This window comes from Diplotaxodon limnothrissa, linkage group LG13, assembly GCF_057381915.1.
Source record: "Diplotaxodon limnothrissa isolate DT_005_m linkage group LG13, D_limnothrissa_male_GT1.1, whole genome shotgun sequence".
NCBI classification, from domain to species: domain Eukaryota; kingdom Metazoa; phylum Chordata; class Actinopteri; order Cichliformes; family Cichlidae; genus Diplotaxodon; species Diplotaxodon limnothrissa.
Genome location: NC_140608.1, coordinates 14,494,344 through 14,506,921, shown reverse-complemented (window position 1 = coordinate 14,506,921; position 12,578 = coordinate 14,494,344). Strand labels below are relative to the sequence as shown.

The window sequence follows — 12,578 nt, the reverse complement described above, 5'->3', positions numbered from 1 at the left end:
TGTATGAGAACAACACGCCCGTGCCTGCAGCAGGACATGAGCCTGCAGTACGTGTGCTCAGTGTGCAGGAAACTGTGCAGCTGTTGTTTGTATGCTTTTGCCAGTGACTAGAGATATTGGAGTCAAGGTAGGAACTGTTTCTCTCTTTTTCTCCCCTGACATTTATTACTAATTCTGATCTTCAGGGTCTGTTTACCTATGATATGATCTTGATACTCTGACAAATGTTTGCAACCTCTAATGCCAGTAATAACTGCAATATTTGCATCACAGCCCGAGCTGAAAGTGAGACAGTGATTTGGAAAGTATTCAGGCACCCTTTTCTGTGTCAAGCCACACTAAACCACACGTTTCAGAGTGGTTAGTGAATGTATTACTGACTAAAAATCATTCATATAAGTAGTGTTCAGTTCTTTATACTTTTTACTTGTCCTTTGGCAATAATTGGAGCTTCTAGGCTACAATCTTTGCACACCTGGCTTAAGATAGTTTATTTTATTCTCTGTGACAGCTCTGTCAAAGTGGATAACAAACGTGTACAAACTGACAAGTTCAGATCTTGCCAAAGATGTTTTAAACGGTTTAATTCTGCTCCACTAGTTACAGTCTGAGACTTGTTTCGAAACCACTTTTCTTTTGGGTGTAATACAGATGTCAGCTTAAGGGATGCCGAAGTGACCTCTGTGATGACGAGTCAAAGAAATCTACAACCTCCCCAGTTTGTCTGGTAAGAGCAAGAGGATTGTGATGACAATAAATCCATGTCAGTAAACATATATCTGTTGATCATTCATTTATTAGAAGGAGGTACTCTTCCATGAATGTGCATACATAACTTAGTGTTTGTGTGTGTGTGTGGTTTCTGACCCACCCAGGACCAGAGAGAGTCTTTGCTGAGCTTCACAGATACTCCCACTGTAATCCAGAAACACCAGTATAACTGTCCCGAGAAAAGGAAATAGCACAGCAGTTCAGTCATCCCCAGAATGGCTGACCTTCCTCCCCTTGGCTTAAGACTTCCTTGTATTCCCAGCATTTTATTATATGTTTGGGGCTATTCCTCATCATCGATTGGGAGCAGTACAGAGAATAGATGGGGGGATGGATGACCTTTTGAACACTGGGTGACTGTTGTCATGAAAGGCGACTCCCACTCTCCCAAAGCCGATGCACTCTGGCGATGGTATCTTGCAAGACCTACATGCATTTAGCCAGAATCCTTTTCCTCATCCTTCCTGTCGGGCTTTCTGACCCCAGCTGCAAAGAAGACCATCCAACAGCAGTGCCTGTGTCCCACAAACACGATTCTACATGTTTGCTGAGTTTTTATTTTCAGACATCCTTTACATGTGATTTGAAACACATGAAGCAGACTGTTATGTGTCTTTTACTCAGAACTGCTCGCGTCTGGTGGCGGTCAAACTTCCTGCAGGTTCTCCGATCTCTACAGAAAACATCTGAAGTCTTCTTGCAATAAATGCTGAATTCTTGGTCACATACCAGACCAATTAAATATTTACTCAGACATCCTACTTAGTCTGGCTGACTCTAAGAAGAGCCCTGGTCATTCCGTTACTTGGGTGTTTCTCCTAATAACCACTCAAACCTTTATAAATGGATTTAGAACCAGCACCTCAATGCAGTTTCCAGTCATAATGGCTGCTATTGTCTTGCTGTGCAGTGTGAATTGTAGAAGCTTTATATACACAGGTGTGTGCCTTTCTAAACTATGGCTAATCAGTTTGCCAGTTTGCCACAGGTGGACTCCAGCAGAGCTCAAGGACAGTTAAAGTAAACAGGATGCACCTGACCACAATTTGGATTCCCACACAAAGGGTGCAATGACGTTCGTAAAGGAGAAAATGTTCTAAAATGATTTTACGTTATGTTCACAGTGAACACAATGGAGTGTGCAACAGCTGAACAGATCTAGTGAATTTTTTCAGCTGGGTACGGTTTGACTTCCTCTGTTACTCAGACCTTTGATTAGTATTATTGACATAGTCAGAAATGCATTTGCGCAGCTTCCAGCTTGTGTAACCGCCCTGCCTGTTCCAGTTCAGCGGTGGATATTAGAGGTGGCTGACATGGATGCATTATGTACTAACTTACAGTATGGCAGAAATGCATTTGTCACACAAAGCTTTAACAGTCCTTCCATTAACACTGACAGGAACATGAACATGCCCAGCTGAATGCATACGGAGCAGCCATTCATCAACCAAGCAGAATTCTAACCTTCATCTGATAAGACCTTTGAAATCTGTGCCAAAACTCTAATCCAGGATAGCAGTGCATACACACACACACACACACACAAGTGCACAAACATCAAAGACAAAAATCTGTAGCCAATGTTTATTGATCTGCAGGTCTATTTTTGCTCGGGGAAATCATTCTAACATAAACCAGCCCTCTGTCAAATTTGAGCTGCAGGGAAACAGGCAACATTCATGCAATGCATGTTAGAGTGAAGCAGTGAAAATAAGCAAAGGAAGATGTATAAATGCAGGTAAGCAGAATCAGTGGATGTGCATATATGTGTGTATATTTGTGTTTTTGGCTGTGTATATATGAAGACATGTGAGATCAGTGCTTTTGAACGTGTCAGAGATCTTTCACGGAGACAAGCTGGATTAATTAGAGACAGTACAAAGTGATGTCAGTCGTTGCCATAGGAACTTTGTGCTACACTAGTGACACACTCAAGTGTCAGAGGTGCAAACTATTAAAGTGTCTTTACTCTTGTACTCTTGGAGTGAACCATTGCGGGGGGGTTAAAGGTTGGTTTGGAAATGATCAAAATAAGAACTGTACTGAAATTTTACTTGAATGAAAACCTTTTTAAAGTCAAACTTGAACATCATTGTTGCAAATGGCAGCATTAAATGTGAGCTTTGTGGATTTCACTTTCAATTTGAGTTTCAGCCAAGTATTTACCAAACAAGCATCAGTTGCACTTTACCGTACATGCTGGTTTCTCAGGAAGACATGCAGTTACCTACTACTTCGTTAGCTATACCTCGCTAGTGACGTCTTGCTCCCCTTTTAATAGACAACACATATGAAAGGTGCTTATTGGATGGAGATCTGGTTACAGTGGAGGCAATTTTAGTGAACTCACTGTCATGTTCAAGAAGCCACTTGAGATGATTTAAGCTTTGTCACATGGTGTATTACCTAACTGGAAGCAGCCATCAGAAGATCGATACAGTGTGGTCATAAAAGGGTGGATGCACTGGCAGCAGTAATGCTCAGGTCGGCTGTGGTGTTTAAATTAAGCTCAGTTGTGTGCCCAGAAGACATCCATCACACCATTACACCATGAGCCTTAACCACTGAAGGCAGGATGGATCTGTGCTTTCCTGTTGTTTATACCAGATTCTGAACCTATCCTGTGAATATTGCAGCTGAAACCTTGAATCTTGTTCCTGGCTAACAGGAGAAGCACCCAGTGTGGTCTTCTGCTGCTGCTTCACTGATGTTCATCTGCACAGCATGATTGTAACAAGTGGTTATTTGAATTACAGTTGCCTTCCTATCAACTCAAACCAGTCTGGCCATTCTCCTCTCACCTCTGACATCAACAAGGCACTTCCCCCCAGAGAATCTTACTATATATCCATTTTTATTTGACAGTGAAATATACTTTAGCTATGTTTTATGTTTTAAGCTATGATCTATGCATATATAACACAACATATGATAAATATATTATATATAATACAGAAAAAACAGGAAAACTCATAAATATAAGGAACTTGATACAGTTTCTGATTTAAATATTTATTCATTATTAGTGTTTGTTTTACAGGAGAATATATTTTAGATAGGATTAGGCTACAGATGTTAGTCATTAATGCCATGTTTACATAGTTCTCACTACAGTGGTTTTGGAAAACAAGCCAAACTGTTTAGCCCTCCTTGGCCTGTTGCTTTGTGTCCTGATTCACAACCCCAAAAAATAATTAACATTTTCTGATAGCATATGGTTCAGATTTGGCCTGGGTTATCATCCTAGATGAATGAGCCTTCGTAGGGTTAATAATCGTCCAGTTCATGCAGGATCGGGTCAGAGAAATGGTGAACAGCTGTGGGCTGACAAATGACACTTCCTTCATTACCAGCACAGCTGAACTTTGACCTCGCCGGTCGATGCATGTCAGACATGGTTTGTCCAGGACCTCCAAGTTCAGCAGGGTCTAGAGCTACGATCCAAACTGCACGTTTGCAGGATATAGTCATATTTTAAAGAGTCCTGTTCTGGCAGTGAAGACTGATGCTATGTTGTGTGATCTCTTCATATGCCATTGGTTCTCAGATGCGTTTTGCATGCCCATCTTCATATGCAGAAAAAAGCTAATAATGCCAAAAGAATTAATGTTAAATTTTAGCGAAGTAAATGTCATCACAATAACATTTTTGTCCTTTTTTCTTTTTAAATTTGCCCTATAAAAATCCTTTTCATTAAACTTAGTCAAATTACATATTTAACCTGCTCAGTCCCAACACGTATCAGTGCCTCTTTTCCCCACCCGTGAGGCCCAGCATCATCCACCAGCAGCTTTCTGTTTCGTTAGCTTTCAATGAGCTAATGAAAGAAATTAGTGACTCAGTATCAGTCATTTCTATGGTGAGCTAAGCTTTGGCAAAGATCAAGCTGGATGCTTTCTCCATTGTACTTCATGGTACTTTCCTCTCACTGGTGACTAACAATGAATAAAATCACAAATCAACCATGTGGCTTACACATTTACCTGGGAGGAGACAGAAAATCCTCTGGATTTACATCAGGAAGAGCATCTGGCATAAAAAAGAAATCTGTCAAACTAAACATGCAGAGCTACTTGGTGTGGCAACACGGGTGTGGTGATCCCTTGTGAAAGTGTTTCAGTGAAAAAAAATGATGATATACTTCCACTGTCCCTCAAATGTCTGTGACGGTAAGGAGGGTTTCAGCAGTAGATTTGGCCTCCCTTTGTTAGTCAGTATATTGTCACAGACCCAAGCGCTGCTCTGGACACAGCTGTAACCTCTACTTGAAAGTGAGCGTTTAATGCCCCACGCAGATGCTGGACCATAAAACCCTGATAAGCAATAAAAGTGCTGCAAAGGTTCACAAAACTCCCACTCAGCACCGACCAGTTGGATGTGGTTTATGAGTCAGAAAATAAGAAGCAGCACCACCTGCTCCGAGTGAAGGTGACATTAACTAGTTGGAAGACTGTTACACGCTGATTTGCTGTGTGACGCATCACCGAGGTTTTTAAACTGTAGTGGTGTGGAATCTGGTGAATCTTCCCAAAAGGTGTGACACATACACTCATCCAAAATCCAGAGCAGGTAATGTAACGTCATGTGGGGTTAGTGCATGTGTTGTTTTTTCCCCTCACAGACTAGAGAAAAAGATGGCTTTACTGGTCTGCAGGTAGCAGAAAGCTGCCGTCAAGGGGTCAGGTGCCCATTTCTCAAGTCACCGTAGTGGCAGCATAGCTTGTGGTGGTGTTAGGCTTTTTCGGACATCTGGCAGTGCTGCTTGTAAGCAATCGCTCCCTCAGCTTTTCTTCTGTGGGACTGCTGCCCATCACTGTGAAGAGATGATCAGTATAGATGTCTGTGTTTAAAAGGATTTTACAATTTCCAACTCACTATAAAAAAAAATAAGTTGGCAAAACTTTGGACAGCAGTTTATGTATTTTGCAAGTAACCACTCGGTATGCATGGCTGTGTAGGTTCTCCAGTTCATGGTAGTCTTAAAGGCTTGAAAAAAGAAGGCAAACGGACTTCTTTAAGTGTGTGAAGACATTTCACCTCTCATCCAAGAGGCTTCTTCAATTCTAAAAACAAAAGATGGAGAGTCTCAGGTATTTAACCCTTAGTGGGGGTTGTCCCCTTTGGAGGTGGTTGTTGACCTGCTGTTGATCATGTGTGTCATCACATGAATCAAGGTGTGGAAAAAGGCGTTGGTGATTACCATCACTGGGGTTAAGTGTGAAACCACTGTGAACCTTGCCCTACTATATAATGTGACCTTTGAGGTCACCTGAGGCTAAGTCTGAATCGGGTTTGAAGTGCGTGGGAAGGGTTCTCAAAGACTGCGTTGTAGGCGGCTGACAGTTGGTGTCTTGAAACACCACCACTGTTCAATGATGGTCGTTCACAGTAAAGGAGGACATGGATGACCTTTATGCTTTAAGTGCAGGTGTACAGCTGAGCTTCTATGATGAGCCATGTGTTTGTGGGGTGGCTGTCTGGTCTCTCCTGTGTAGCAATCCAAGTACTCCTCACTGCACTGCACAGCATACAGTCTTATTTAGCTTGTATTTGGGAGTTTTTTTTCTCGGGATATAGTGTTTATTTCTAAAGATATGGCTGGATTTGAAGGGCATTGGTGGGTCATTCTTGGAGAAAATTCTCATGAGCTTCTCTGGTAAACCTGCTACCTGGGACTCTCCACCTTTTGTTCTTAGAACTGAAGACGCCTCTTTTATGAGAGGTGAAACATACTTAAGTCCAGGTACCTTTTCTGTTTAAAGCTCTTAAGAACCACACCCATCTAGTTAGAAAAACTAGATAGGTGTGTTGATGATGTGGCACATGGTATTACAAATCATAGGAACGAAGTAACATCCAGTGGCAAATACCAGGCTGTAAGTGGTTTCAGTTGGATATTTTAACCAGTAAGTCTGTGAGTATTTAATACATTAAAAAAAAAACTACAGACATACAAGTGGCCAAATTGGGAGTGCAGGTTTTTGCACTCATATTTCATCCTCAGAGGTGCTGCTCGGCTTGATAAAGTGAACAAAGCACGTCCAGCTGACAGTTGAGTCGGGTTCACCAATGATGTCCTTTTCCTCTTGTCTTATCTTTATGCACGCTGACTGACAACTTTTGAATGGACTTTGAATGGTTTACTGGCAAACGGCCGTTATCATTCAGATAAACTCTTATACAGTGAAGCATTTTAAGAAACACATTCAAAAGTGCATTATGTGTGATGAGGAAGCTCTCAAAGGCTGTATATTCAGATACATTCTAAGCACAATGGACATCAGTGAGGTTGAGTGAGGTGGCTCTGACCTGCAGGTTCAACAGTTCGCTCCAGCTACCCTGCAAAGATCGTGCCTTTACACAAAAGTACTCTTGCAGATAATATGAAGCTAATTCAGGATGCAAGCTGACTGTATCTGCCTTCATAAAACTTTTACTGTCCTCACTATTTTCATTCTCACCCTTCAAACACCCCGATCTCTCTATTGTTGGTGGTTTATGGACAACCTGGCGAGTACTGTTGCGCAGGCTAGTTAACTGCAGTTGGACGAATTTTTATGGACCCGTCTTTTTGCTTGTGGTTCTATTTTGTATCTCTCTGCTGCTTGTTTGTTGCTTTTACTTCCTTTCTGCCAAATTGAGTTTTGGATCTGATCATTTTGAAAATCTTTTATTACAGTTAAAGAGATATACTTTGGAACTGAATATGCACTGTCCGGCAAAATAAATGCCAACATGTTTCTTTTTACTGGAGAGTGCAGATAAGAGCCTCCCATTAGACTTGAGGTCTAGCTTCCGCTGCCTGAATATTTGGGATTGACCTTTTTTCTTTCTTTCCTGACAGCATTGGGCATATTCCAAGATGACAATGTTGAGATTTATCAGGCTTAAATTGTAAAAGGCTGGATCAGGAAGCTGATCCAGCCTTTTACATCACAATCATCCTTAGTGGAAGTCCCCTGGAGAGAGCTGAACCTGACTACCAAGATCCAACTGTTCAACTCCAGCTATAAAGTCAGTACTGCTCTACGGGGCTGAAACCTGGAAGACAAATAAAACCTCAAAAAGAGAAATCCAGACATTCCTCAACAGCCGTCTCAGGTTTCTCCACGTTCGCTGGCCAGACCCAATCAGTAACACCAAACTATGGAAAGGAACCTGTCAACTCTCAGTAGGAAATCAGGAAGAGAAGATGGTGCTGGGTAGGGTATGCTTTACGCCACAGGTGTTGAACTCCAGGCCTCGAGGGCCGGCAAAAAAGATGGGCTACAGCTGGAAAGAATGGCCCAGGACAGAAATCTCTGGAGACCTACCTTTGGCAGCGGTGACGGGCAGCAGTAGTAGTAGGATCGGTAACCATGAGACACAGACTGGACCACAGATGCTGACCACACTGAGAATCTTTAGGATGTGCTAGACAAGACTTTGAGCAGAGGTTCAGCTCTGAGCTAAATAAGAATATTTCAGATGGCTGTAGTTTCAGGAGCTTTAACAAAGACACTTGAGAAAAAACAAACAAACATCTTGATGCATACTCAATCATCCAGGTAAGTAAAGCTCCAAAAGTTGATTCTGTTAATCTGGACGTAGCGTTTTCAGTGGGAGAAATGTTTTGTCACTCATCCAAGTGACTTCTTCAGTCTCAGCCGACTGCTTCTTTTCGGTTTCTCCCACTGAAAACGCTACGTCCAGATTAACAGAATCAACTTTTGGAGCTTTACTTACCTGGATGATTGAGTATGCATCAAGATGTTTGTTTGTTTTTTCTCAAGTGTCTTTGTTAAAGCTCCTGAAACTACAGCCATCTGAAATATTCTTATTTAGCTCAGAGCTGAACCTCTGCTCAAAGTCTTGTCTAGCACATCCTAAAGATTCTCAGTGTGGTCAGCATCTGTGGTCCAGTCTGTGTCTCATGGTTACCGATCCTACTACTACTGCTGCCCGTCACCGCTGCCAAAGGTAGGTCTCCAGAGATTTCTGTCCTTTTATTTATTGTGCTGGGATTTCTCATTTATTTGGACAAAATTGCTTTCTTGTTCTGACTTTAAGTACAAATCTTCACATTTAGGATTGAAACATCACGTAGAAAAACAGTATTCTGATATTACAACTGGCAGGATGACACTCCTACGAATCAAGACGTGCGCACATCATCATCCGTCTGCACCACTCGGTTTGAGCTGGAACGCATTTTCTTTCCCGTCTGATAAGTGGACGACAACGTTTTTATTTATTTATTTTTTTACCAGATCGGCCTTTTTAAACAATACCGGGATCCGCTGGTGGTAAAAAGACACCTCTTCCACTACCTTCAGTGGTGACTGAATTATATACAGTATAAAACTGTGGGTAGCAAAAAAAACAAAAAAAAAAACAAAACAAAACAAAACAGTTCTTCTACAAGCGAGTTACACTGCTGCAATGCTCGCAGTGAGAAACAGAGGAGAGGCGAGAACATCAGAGCCAGTCGTGATTCCTCCGACTGCACCATTAGCTGCCACCACACACAGCGTTCTCGCGGCTGGTGTGGAAGAAGTGGGAACTTTGTAAAATGTGTCCGTCTGGTACAAAAAAAGTGTTATTTCTTAAAATGCATCAGAGAGTGAGCCATTTCAGAAAAACAAAACAAAACCATCGGTGAACCCTCCACCTATTGCTTCTGCTTCTTCTTTGCTGGTTTGATAGCAGGCAGCTCTTCCTCTTCTTCTTCCTCCTCCTCCTCTTCTTCCTCAGACAAATTGGAGTCTTCGACCTGTGTGGCTGAGAAGATCAGGAGAAAATGTCAGCTCACCGTGTTACACCGAATCCTGGTACCACCATCTCGACTGCGTGTGCGAGACTTGGCCCTTAAATGTTCTGTTATTTTGTTTCATATTAAAAGAACAAAAGAATAAAAATAAAAAAAAACATAGAAAATGGTGAACTCTTTAAGGGCCAGAAAGGTCGCTTTACTGAATGTGCCCTCACAGTTGACCCTCACGCACACACTAACTTGAAACAGCAGAAGAAATAAAATTGTAAGGTGTAAGTTGCAGATTTCTTTTACAAAGTTTTATTGCCCAGAGACATATTTAACCTTTTGTCTAGCAGGGTGAGGGAGCACCAAGGTTACTCCAGGTGTTTCACTATACAGGACGTTCATAGCATTCATCTGTATTGAAAATTAAATGCGTTTGGATCCCAAAGCCGCCGCTTTAGACTGTCGTTTTTCAAAGGCTGTGAGGTACAAAAGATCTTTTTCAAAATATCATAGGTGTTAAGCACTTAAGCCGAAGGCAACTAAGCTTGATTTTCAGGTTCACGTAGAAGTGTCAGGACCGCCTCCAAGGTGATAACCCCAGTGGAGGTTAAATACCTGGGATTCCCAATCAGCTTGTAGAACTGAAGAAGGCTCTTGTATGAGAGGGGGAACGTCTCGGGGTAGGGGGACTTAATTTGAGTAAACGTTCTTTTAAAAGTACGATGAATAAGCTGGAGCTGCTTATAAAACAAAATGAATGGGTTTGCATCAGAAGTTAGTGAGGGTCGTCTCTGATTATGTAGCTACACACACACAAAAAAAAAGGGAAACTACTGTTACAGTCTTCAAATGACGATAGCGATACATGCTGAGAGGTCAAAACTCTTTGTTAAAGTTACGGAGGAATTGTTAAACATCTTCGTGGGGGGAAGAGTTTTAGGCAAACTAAACAAGCCCTGCCTCCCAGCAAATAAATAAGAATGAGGATCCATATTTATAGATGTTGTTCGGCACTGCTTTCACTTGTGTGCAAATCATTTCCCCCCAGTTATTAATTACAACGCCTTCACTTAAAATATAGAAAATTAAAAGCTGACACAGGATTTCAGCAGATTGTTTTATCCAAACTTTCTAGAAGAAAGCTCTTGATTTTTGAAACAAGGACATTATTCTTACATGTTATACCTACCAAAATTCATGCAGTTTAGAGTAATTCAGGGTTAGGGGTGACATATTGGAACTCAGAGGTTTGAATGTCTGGCTCTTTGCTTTATTTATTACGTCACACTGCGAAAAACTGTTGCCCATCCCTAATATAGACCAATAAGTCAACCAATCAACTACAGCCAAGCATTACTCTAATTAACTTCCTTAAATGTCAAGCAGAGCAATTTTTTTATAATCAGCTACAAATAAAAATACAAAATTCCTGCTGCATGTTTATTTGGGTCAGCCAACTCAGTTTGAAAAGCAGAGTACCTGCACTGGATCAGTTCCTATTATTCACTGATTACTATCATTTTGATATAAATACAATGAAGGGGCTGAAAACAGATGAGATATTGTCAGTGAGCTTCTTAGAATGTCAGTACTGGCAGTGTTAAAGTGTTAAAGCACAAAGAAAGTAGAGTATTACCAATAAGGTGTAGCCCACTGACAGAAACTGGCCCTGTGCCGGCCTTGAGTCGGATGGTGACTGGGGCTTTCAGCTCAAACTCTCCCAGACTCACCTGTCGACAGAAAGCATCAAAGTTAAGACAGATCAAACTTCAGCTGTGTGGCACATCAGCCTCAGTTTACACACCATGGGGAGACACTTGATGTGAAGGTTGGCAACGGGCACCGAGATCGTCTTTCCTTGGTGGTTCATGGCTGTCACCTCCACCACATTGCTCTCCTCCTTGGCACCGTTACCCAAGCAAACCTGCAGCAATCACAACACCGAACATCACTGTTGCGGACAGACTAAAGTGTGACTGACTGGTGTGTTCGTGCCGCTGGTAAATCCCAATGATGGTAACAAAACTGTACATACTGTTCTGAGTTCAAGGAAGTGCTCCAGGTCCTCCTCCTCATCTCCTTGGAAAGTGTAGAAAGGTACTTTGGAGGACAGCTCGCAACCTGGAATAACAGTAAGACCGGCAATTAAATGACAACGGATTTTATTAACCCCCCCTCAAAAACAAAAAAACAAAAAACAAAACAACCCAAAACAAAATCCCCAGTAAAACAAGGAGGAAGAAATTTCTGTAGGAACATCACAGCAGAAACCCACGTGTGCGCCTACAGAACATCTCTGACAGACTGTTTAACAGGCCCTTACTGAACAGGAAGCTCTCCAGCCTGGATTGACCGCTCGGTCCGACGTCCGAGGATTCATCGTCGTGGAAAGACATTTTGCAGAAGCGGTAAAAGTTAAGTATTCTGCTGGCGCTTTCCTGTCTAACGAGCTCTCCACGATAAATAACAAGCACGTCGCAGCCTACACGCGTGCCTGATACGTCATCAGTGCGCGCCCGTGCCTCCTTTTACAGAAATCAGGCGCTGCCGCTGCCTGAGTAAAACACGTGATGAACTTCTCATTTACCTGAGCTGATTCACAGCGGTGGCTAATAAACTTAAAAACTATTGAACTTAATGTAAAATACAGTGAAATATAGAATATTACAGGTGAACAATACTATCTGCTAATGCTAATAATATCTGCTTAAACTTAGTCCCTTCAGAGCTGTCTTCGTGACATAGATTCACCCAGGGGGAAACCTTCCTCAGAGACTTTTGTCCATATTGACATTACAGCACCACACAGTTGCTGCACATCCATGATGGGAATCTCATGTTCCGTCACATCCCAGAGGTGCTCTGTTGTTGAAATCTGGTGACTGTGGAGGCCATTTAAGTGCAGTGAACTCAGTGTCATGTTCAAGATACCAGTTTGAGATGATTTGAGCTTTGTGACATTGAGTGTTATCCTGTTGGAAGCAGACATCAAAAATGGACATACTGTGGTCATAAAAGGATGGACATGGTCAGCAACAATACTCAGACTGGTGTTTAAATGATG

The 12,578-nt window shown here is 42.0% G+C and overlaps 1 protein-coding gene across 2 annotated transcripts; it reads right to left on the bottom strand.

Annotated features, from left to right (window-relative positions):
- Positions 1 to 5,381: 5,381 nt before the first annotated feature.
- npm3 (nucleophosmin/nucleoplasmin, 3) lies at positions 5,382 to 11,983 on the bottom strand. Of its 2 annotated transcripts, XM_085369298.1 has the most exons (6): positions 11,838 to 11,983; positions 11,550 to 11,635; positions 11,319 to 11,438; positions 11,151 to 11,244; positions 9,425 to 9,534; positions 5,382 to 5,587 (listed from the first exon to the last, which is right to left on the bottom strand). In XM_085369298.1, exons 1-5 carry the CDS (start codon positions 11,908 to 11,910, stop codon positions 9,425 to 9,427), a joined length of 483 nt encoding a protein of 160 aa, XP_085225424.1. In that variant the 5' UTR covers positions 11,911 to 11,983; the 3' UTR covers positions 5,382 to 5,587. The 2 variants fall into 2 exon arrangements, with proteins under 2 accessions (XP_085225424.1, XP_085225423.1); XM_085369297.1 differs by lacking the exon at positions 5,382 to 5,587 and having other exon boundaries at positions 8,682 to 9,534.
- Positions 11,984 to 12,578: the final 595 nt, after the last annotated feature.